Source organism: Gavialis gangeticus, unplaced genomic scaffold (assembly GCF_001723915.1).
Source record: "Gavialis gangeticus isolate Ggan-Ray unplaced genomic scaffold, GavGan_comp1, whole genome shotgun sequence".
NCBI classification, from domain to species: domain Eukaryota; kingdom Metazoa; phylum Chordata; order Crocodylia; family Gavialidae; genus Gavialis; species Gavialis gangeticus.
The window spans coordinates 35,232,976-35,242,025 of record NW_017728995.1 but is presented as its reverse complement, the minus strand read 5'-3'; the positions used below and the strand labels follow the sequence as shown (position 1 = coordinate 35,242,025).

General features: G+C 53.0%; 1 protein-coding gene across 1 annotated transcript in view; it reads left to right on the top strand.

Annotated features, from left to right (window-relative positions):
* Window positions 1-3,817, top strand: part of MB21D2 (Mab-21 domain containing 2) — a 96,324-nt gene extending 92,507 nt beyond the window's left edge. Inside the window, exon 2 of the mRNA XM_019503491.1 lies at window positions 1,714-3,817. Coding sequence (XP_019359036.1) covers window positions 1,714-2,978 — 1,265 coding nt within the window. The 3' untranslated portion in view covers window positions 2,979-3,817. The remainder of the gene's footprint in view (window positions 1-1,713) is intronic.
* The last annotated feature ends 5,233 nt before the right edge of the window (window positions 3,818-9,050 follow it).

Here is a 9,050-nt window from a genome sequence, read left to right as displayed (position 1 = left end):
CCCCCCTGTAAAGCCGATAGCCCCTAATGCTGACTGCCCAGTCGTGGGATGAATCCCACCACGTTTCTGTAAGTCCTATGACATCTGGGTCTGAACTGGCTCTTCCGAGGGCAAGTTCCTCCTGTTTGTTTCCCCATGCTACGAGCATTGGTACATAGGCATTTAAGGCCCTGCCTGGCTGCGTGTGCCACCCCCCGATTTGGGAGACTGTCCAGACCCCTGTTTCTTACCTGGGCACTCCTTGCATTTGTCACCCGTCTTGCTCGGGTGATGTCTCCTCGTCTTCCGCGGCCCCCTTCCCCGGCGAGGTGAGTTCAAAACTCGCCGTGCGAGATCAGCCAACCTGGAAGAGAAGACACGCTTGCCTTTAGGAGAGAGGTGAAGCCCATCCCGCCCCAGCAAGTCCCCTGCCCGAACGCATGGGTCAGTATCTAGGAACCCAAAGCCTGCCTGGAGGCACCAGCTGCGTAAGCACTGGTTGACCTGGCCAACACAGACCCCGTGTCTCCGTCCTGCCTGCTCACTGGAAGAAGAGAGGAGAATACCACCTGCCCCCCGTCTCCTTAAGCTTGTCCCCCAGAGCCTTGAAATCCTTCATAATGCGGTCAGGGCTGCCCCTGGCCGCACCATTCGTCCCCACGTGGATGACAGCCATGGGGCACTGGTCTGCAGGTTGGATGTAGGCCAGGATCCTCTCCGTGATGTCCCTCACCCAAGCCCCAGGCATGAAGCAGACCTCTCGCCTTAAATTAAGCCCCCTGCCCACCCTGAGAGCTACCCAGCTGTTGCTCTGTGCTCCCTGCCTGATTTGCTGCTCTGCTTTCTGCTCCCTACTAAGAAGCAAAGTGGGGTCTGAGTGTGTTGGTAGCAAGGAGTCAGGATTCATGGTAGAGGTGATATCTGTTATTAAACCAACTAGATTTTTGCAAAAAAAATTGCTTTAATTGCAAGCGTTCGGGCACAAGCACCCTTCTTCAGGCATGGGAGAAAAGACTGTAAAAGTTCTCCCGGGCAGAAATGAAAGTTGATATTTCCTAGGAGAGCTGAAGGTGGTAAAATCTCTTGAAGTTCATTTTATATGCCGATTAGGCTCAGAGAAAAGTTGAAATAGTCTGTTTACCTCCGTATTGTTTGGTATCAAGGGGCACTTGGCAGGGTTTTGAATTGGGCGCATTTTTGGAGTTCTTATTTACATGCAAGCAAAAATATGTGCACGTCCACAGCTGGATTGGTGCATGCAGTAGATGCGACACACCCCATCGGCTTGTGGGAGGATGGAGAGGAGTGTGTTCATATCCTCTTTTTTCATTTCTAGTGGGTCGGACATATGTGGATACCAGCGTGACGGATGCCAGGATATCTAGATAGCTGCAATGCTGGTTTTGAGGATGGCTAAGAGGGCTGAGTTTAGACCTAGAACTAACTGGGTGGTGTGCCCATGCCTTTTACGCTGTTTCCATATTGCTAAGTATATTGCTTGGGCCTGACCTGTTTTACTCTAATACCCTACCCCAGGGTTGAGGTCCATGGGAACAGGGGCTGGCTTTGCACTTGACAAGGAGGCATCACGTCTAACATCTCCGTCAAGCGCGGTGGTGGGTTCCTGTGCTTGTTTTATGCTCTCTTTGATGCATGCAGTCTTCTAATGTGCCTTAAGTGCAATATCCCCAAATCCCTGCTGCTTTCTGCAATGACTTCTCTTTTCTCTTGCAGGCATGGTGCAGAAACTGGACCAAAAGCTCCCAGTAGCCAACGAGTACCTGTTGCTTTCGGGCGGCGTCCGGGAGGGCGTGGTGGACCTCGACCTCGACGAGTTAAACGTGTACGCTCGTGGCACAGACTACGACATGGACTTCACCCTCCTGGTGCCTGCTCTGAAGCTGCACGACCGAAACCAGCCGGTCACGCTGGACATGCGGCACTCGGCTTTGTGCCACTCGTGGCTCAGTCTTCGGCTCTTTGACGAGGGCACTATAAGCAAGTGGAAAGACTGCTGCACGATCGTGGACCATATCAACGGGGCTACCAATTACTTCTTCTCCCCGACGAAGGTGGCGGACTGGTTCTACGACTCCATCAGCATCGTCCTATCTGAGATCCAAAAGAAGCCGCAGCGTGGGATGCCAAAGGTAGAGAAGGTGGAGAAGAACGGGACGATCATCTCCATCATCTTGGGAGTGGGCAGCAGCCGGATGCTGTATGACATTGTCCCTGTGGTGTCTTTCAAAGGCTGGCCGGCCGTGGCCCAGAGCTGGCTGATGGAGAACCACTTCTGGGACGGCAAGATTACGGAGGAGGAAGTCATCAGTGGGTTTTACCTCGTGCCTGCGTGTTCCTACAAGGGGAAGAAGGACAACGAGTGGCGGCTGTCGTTTGCCAGGAGCGAAGTGCAGCTGAAAAAGTGCATCTCCAGCAGCCTCATGCAAGCCTACCAGGCCTGCAAGGCGATCATCATCAAACTCCTCTCCCGGCCCAAAGCCATCAGTCCGTATCACCTGCGGAGCATGATGCTCTGGGCCTGTGACAGGCTACCCGCCAATTACTTGGCCCAAGAGGATTATGCTGCCCATTTCTTGCTGGGGCTCATCGACGACTTGCAGCATTGCTTGGTCAATAAGATGTGCCCCAATTACTTCATCCCTCAGTGCAACATGCTGGAGCACCTCTCCGAGGAGACGGTGATGCTGCACGCGCGGAAGCTGTCCTCGGTCCGCTCGGATCCCACCGAACACCTCCGAACTGCCATCGAGCACGTCAAGGCGGCCAACCGGCTCACGCTCGAGCTCCAAAGGCGAGGCAGCACCACCAGCATCCCCTCCCCGCAGTCGGACGGCGGGGACTCCAACCAGCCCGATGACCGGTTAGCCAAAAAACTGCAACAGCTAGTGACTGAAAACCCGGGGAAATCCATCTCCGTCTTCATCAACCCAGATGACGTCACGAGGCCTCATTTCAGAATCGATGACAAATTTTTCTGAGCTTTCGCTGGCATTTTCTTTTTTTTTTTCTTTTTTTTTTTTTAAAAACAAACTTTACAATATGTAGGGGTTCTTCCTTTTTTTTGTTGGTTGGTTGGTTGCTCTTTTGGTGACTGTCTGGCGTTTTTTACATATCCAGCATAGATTGGATCTGTTGAGAACAGTACAAATAAATTATAAATCCTGGTTCTGCAGGACGGTGCAGATTTTGAAACAGTATATTACTATTTCATATGCTGCTTTGGTTCTTGCCTCCCCACCCCCCTTCCCAGCCCCCTTTGTTCGTGTGTAGTTTCTAATGGAGAATGTGAGCCATAAACGCACATGCCCATGTCTTTTTTTTCTTTCCCCCCCACCGGCTTCCATAATTATGCACAATTATTTTGGGTGGGCAGAGGGGAAATCCCCTTCCTCCACGTAGAAAATCCAGTTGCTCTTTCCACGAGCTTCCATCACTAAAGAAATGGGGAGAGACCCCAGGTAGGGAAGTGCTAGTTGGTATTTTTAGCTGGCCAAACCCACGGGCCTCCGTACTGTGTCTCTGCTCTTCGCTCTCGCACCGAGGGAGCAAACGAACATTAACACTGACGATGCAACAAACGTTTTTTGGGGGGGTGGGGAGGGGGGGAAGAGGGAATCCATCTTTTCTTGAATGTAATTGTTCATAATCAGACCTTGTACAGTACAGAAGGTTGTTTCTGCTGCTTTTCCATGCGGAATAAGGTTATGGGATGTTAGTTTTAGTGTGTGTAATTATTCAAAGCCTTATTTAAATTCTATTAAAGAACATACCATTATCAATGTTAATTGCACTAATGAAATCTTTGCCATTACCTCACTCCCACTGTTTGTGTTTCTTTCATGAATTCGCATCTGTTATCAGGGCGCGATGTTGGCAGCAGCTGGGCACCCCCTCCCTGGTATCTGCAGGGATCCCCGGGTGCTTGGGCACTCACAGACGTCTCCTGCATTCGTTAGCCCCGTCCTGTCCAAGGACACCAGCCTCTTGCCTTGGTGGTGGTCTTGACACATGATGTGTCCCTCTCCCTTGGCTTTCCTGTCACTAGAAAGCAAAACCACTGAACTGGTTTCACAGCCAGTGGCCCATCTAGTCCTGGAGGGAAGCGCCGGGCCTCCTTTCTCAGGTATGTTCCCCGACAGTAAGCCATGCCTGCTTTAGCTGCACCAGTGTGAGTGGAGACCCTCCTGACTTGGGCAGGGGTCTGCAGGGTTGCACGCAGCCCTGCCTGGTGCAAAGGCAACCTGCAGAGGCAAGACCGCAGTGCAGATGTCCCACGGCTGCAGTGCTCTGCTCCCCGTGATCGAACGGGTTACAGTGTGTGCCGACGACAGCCCATCTTCACAAAAAATGCCCTCGTGCCACGCTCAGGCGACTGGCTGGCTGGAAAGTGACCCAGGCTTTCCTTCTAAAACACAAGCTCGTGTTTGCTGGTCCGATCAGAGCAGCTTCTCCAGGGTGAACGTGGTGCTTCGTCGCAGGATTGATCATCAGAGCTGGTGGAGGGAAGGGGGCCTTGAAAACATTTGACAAAAATGAGATTTTTTTTAACAAATTACGTCAGTGAAAACATGTCCCTCTTTCTGAGCAGCTCTCCTGGTAGAAAGAAGCTTCTTTGTGTAAGGATGGCACTGGCTTGTTAGACTGTAGGTAAGATTTTATTTCTTAAAAGGGTTTTGCTTCTGAAATACCCGTGTTGGAGAAAAGGGGTTTGGCTCCTGCCTCCCTGGGGTCCCCTGGAACGGCAGCGGGTCAGTGCTAAAATGTGCATTTATGGATGACCAGAGAGGTCTAAAAAGGGCTGTCGGTCAATCCTGAAGCTGGTGCAGTTGCAGTCGCACAGAGACCTAGGGGCAAGATCAAGCCCTCCTCCTTACGGTCGTTGCGCTACATTAGTCTCGGTTCAAGCACGCGGCAATGGCAGGCATGAGAGAGGGCAGCCGGGCAGGGATCCTCTGCAAGGAGCTTCTGGGAAGGAGGAGGGACATAGAAGTGTCTGCTCCACAGCCTGGGGCAGGGTCTCCTTGGCACCCCCGAGACCGAATGTCACGTCCTGACTTTAGCTGAGCCATGCAGGAACTGGACTCCAGTGTCCCCCATCCCCAGCAAATGCCTGTCCAGGCTGTCGCAGGAGCTGCTGGAGGACCTGCACAAGGTTACCCAGCGCTTGCACGTGCATCCTTGCCTCTGTCCTCTCCTCGCCCTCTGCTCGCACACCTGCTTCAAGCACACGGGGCCAGGTTTTCAAGGGCATCTGGATGCTTGTTCAAAGCACCCGCGTAAGTGAGCTGTAGACGTGTTTGGTGACGCGGACGCCAGCTTGCTAGGATTTAAACAGAGACCAGTGAGTTCAACAGCCTGCTAAACAGCTGGTGGAGGGTGAGCATCACTTGCAGTTTGCCCTTGGCTTTCCCTGGCCTGCTCTCATGAATGAAAACACCCTTGGAGCGTTGCACATGGAAATAACGGCAGGCTACCTGGCTCTGTTCCCTCCACGGGCATTTGCCAGACTGCCTAGCACTTCATGATAGCTAGAGGCCTTTAATCTCTGGGGTAAACGGCTTGGTACGTTTGGGGCCGGAGTTAAAAGCAGCTTGTTATAAAAGCCTCAAAACCATACAGGTTCGCCGGGCTTGCCCGCTTCTCTCTGCAGTACGCAAGCGGTGCTTAACCCCGCGTGCACTTGGCTACGTTCAGTGAAACCATCTGTATAACAGGCTTTTTTCTGAGCTGCACGGGCGCTCCAGCTCACCACGCAGCATCCTTTGATGAATGCAGGTGGGAGCTCGGAGCGGGGGGGGTACTAAGCCACGTCCTACGTCCTGGTGAAATCCCACTGAAGTCAGCGGAGGCACGAACTTTGCTGAGTCCAGGCTGCCTTGAGCAGGCCGACAGCAAGCTTATGCTTGTCATTGCCGCGTTAGCATCTGGTGACCTGACCCAAGTGAAGCAAAGCAGCCGGGACTCGGTAAGACGGCAAGTGCGGGAACAATGCGGGGAGACGGGGCACGCAAGAGTTGTTGGCTAGAGGCTTTTTAATACTTGCACGTTCAGTAGTCAGAATAAATTTAGGGGGGAAAGCATTGCACGTGTCCCTCTTGGTATGTTCACCACTGACTGTGTTTTGTCAAGGTGCTTCGTATTGTGCTAAGGGGACGTGTCTGCTGGAAAGGTCGCTGGGCGGTGGAGCGCGCTAGATGTTCAGCTTCTCTTGACGTCATCCAGTGATTAGAAATATTCAGCATGCAAATAACTTGCTTTCAGCCTCCTCTGAGCACGTGGACGTCTTTCTCTTGCCAACCTTGGCTGGGGGTGACCTGATGGACTTCGCTGCATACGTCGCGTGATAACGTTACCGTCTCTAATAGCTTCTGCTGGAGCCCTCCGGAAATGGAAATGAGTGCTTGGGGCAAAGGCTATAAAAGCAAAAATATATATCAGTCCTGAGCAGGCGGCTTGGCCCAGGGCCTCGCTTACACCTTTTGTATTTGGGAAAATTGAGATTTATATAAAGCAGGGGAGAATGGCATGTCACATGAAACCCAGTTTATTGCCTTTTGAATGCATTTAGCAGGCGTGATAAAATACCCTTCCTCCCCACCCATCTCCTCTCCCATTTGTAATTTATTATTTTAGGAATGCATTCCCATCGTCTCGGGCTCAGCGTTGCACAGCTGGCTCAAACCACTGCAGCTGGGTTGGGGCTTTTTTTGGTTCTTCTCTCTGGCTGACCCGCCTGGTGCGGGGATGCATCCTTAGCCACGCTTGACACCAGGCATCGACACCATCTGGGCTGACCGCTTGGGGCCTGGCTGCTCTCGCTCGTGGGACAAATGAGGGGTTGCAGCCGCTGTCTGCTGCAGCAAGGCCACATCAGGGCTCTTGCTTCCCATGCCGTGGTGCCAAGGAGCTGCACATGGCTCTCCAAAGTCCTCCAAGAGGTTCTCCTGGGTCTCTGGGTTTTCTGGATCCAGGCAGCCACAAGGCATGGGCTGAGCTGGATGGAGGAGTTGGGAACAGGGGGAGTTGGGAGACCCCAAGCTGAGCAAGGGAGCTGGAGCCCCTTCCTACAGACCCCGTTGTTTTCAGGGTGTCCCAAAGAAGTTGCAGTCAAGGACTCACTGACTTTCCCATAGCAAAGGCAGTGCCAGGGGCGAAGCTCACACATTTATTCATGTCGGCTCACGGGGCAGGAAAGACATGCCTGTGCTCATCCTGCAGCATCTTGCACCCACCGATGGAAGGGCGTCCAAAGGGGGCAGAGCCAGAGGCAACTGGGAACCGAAGCGGTAACCCAGCCGGGGACGAATTTCCCTGCTCCGCTCTGCAAGTGGCTCGTGGCATCCTTCGCACTCCAGGATGTTTCATCTGGGACTTGCACGTGGGACTCTCCCTTAAGCACCTGAGCTCTCAAAAGCTGGCATCAGCCATTTATCTCGCTGCCGATGGCCAGAACTAGCCTGGCCCATTGCGGCACTGACATTTCTTTCCAAAATCCCACTGCAGGAGCGGCAGCCCTGCTTGCAGCACTGGAAGCTCTAGTGTAGAGAAGACTTCTGCGACCAACCCAGGTCATCCTGATTTGCTCTGAGTAGGCTTAGATGCCACGTTGGCTAAATGTCAGTAGGGTGTGCATCAATAGTCCCCCCTTTCTAGGGAGAAGAAGCCCTCCAGAGCTCAGCAGAGCCCAGTGGGGGCAACGATGGTAAACTACCCTGTGAACGTGCTCGGCTCCTGGGTCAGGCACTGGTAGCAGGCGCGTTGCTGCTGGAAGGGACTGGTAAATGCCTTGTTGCATTGCATTACAGCTGACTAGACTAGAGCCACCCCAGCGCCTGCGTTGTTGTCTCTCCTGGTTTGTTTGCAGAGCTATCGGAGTGACTTGGCAAAAAAGAGGAAAGAAATGCAAGTTCCTGCAAATGGGAGTCAATAATTCAGAGGTGCTGGCTTGCTAGGCCAGTGGACAGTGGGTCTGGCATTGCCTGGGGCCCTGGCCCAGCCGCAGGAGAGTCACGTTGTCTTGAGGGAAGGGACCCAGCAGCCCTTCCTTGCGGAGCTGTGTGCAGGGAGCCTGACTGCCAGGCCGTCCCAAGGGGCATGCTGCATTATAACCGCCTGGCAGGGTGGCGGCACATTGTCTGGAGCCGTTCTCAGCGTGGCCCGTTTCCACGCGCGCGTGCCTGGTGCGAAACACGTCACTGACCGATTTAGTGCTTGGTTGTAAAAGTGATTCCTGAAGAGCATCGCAGGAAATACCTGGGTGTGAAGCGATGGAGGTGCTTTCTGGGGGCAGGCGCGGTGATCCAGGCTGTTGGCAGCATCCTTTCCTGGAGGACTCCTCCCTGTGCCATGTGACGGGGGGTTTGCCACAGAGGGCATTGCAGAAATGACCAACCAATCGGCAGACTAACCCCAGGCCAAATCCTGAAAACAAATCGGAGCCGGAGCCTGAGCACCCCAGCTTCCTCCCTGGCTAACCCCTCCCAGCTGGGTGCATTGGTTGGGGCAAGTATATCCAGGTTGTAGCCGTATTGGTTTAGAGGAAAAGGTAATCAGGACTCGTAGGCAATCAGGACCAACAAGATTTTTGCAAAAAAATGTCTTTAATTGCAAGCTTTCAGGCACAAACACCCTTCTTCATATTTTCCCAAGCAGGAAGCAGCCGTGAGCAGCCGAAACCTGGGATCCTGCTCCTGCCGTTGTTTCAAGGTAATTTGCATCATCACAGATCCTGGCAGGAGGTGAGGGGCTCCACACCAGCTATGAACCGACTGCCCAGAGGAGTTTTCCACCTGTTGACTCCTCTGTGAGATCCTATGAAATGTGAACTTTCATTTCTACCCAGGAGAGCTTTGCCAATCTTTTCTCCAATGCCTGAGAAAGGGTGTTTGTTACTAAAAGCTTGCAATTAAAGATTAATCTTGTTGGTCTAGTAAAAGATATAACCTCTACTATAAGTCCTGATTGTCTTTTTGTTGGGGCAAGATGTGCTCCTGGGGGCAGGTGGCTGCCAGACTTGATCCCTTCTCCCTTGTAATGTCCCCAGGCCTCCA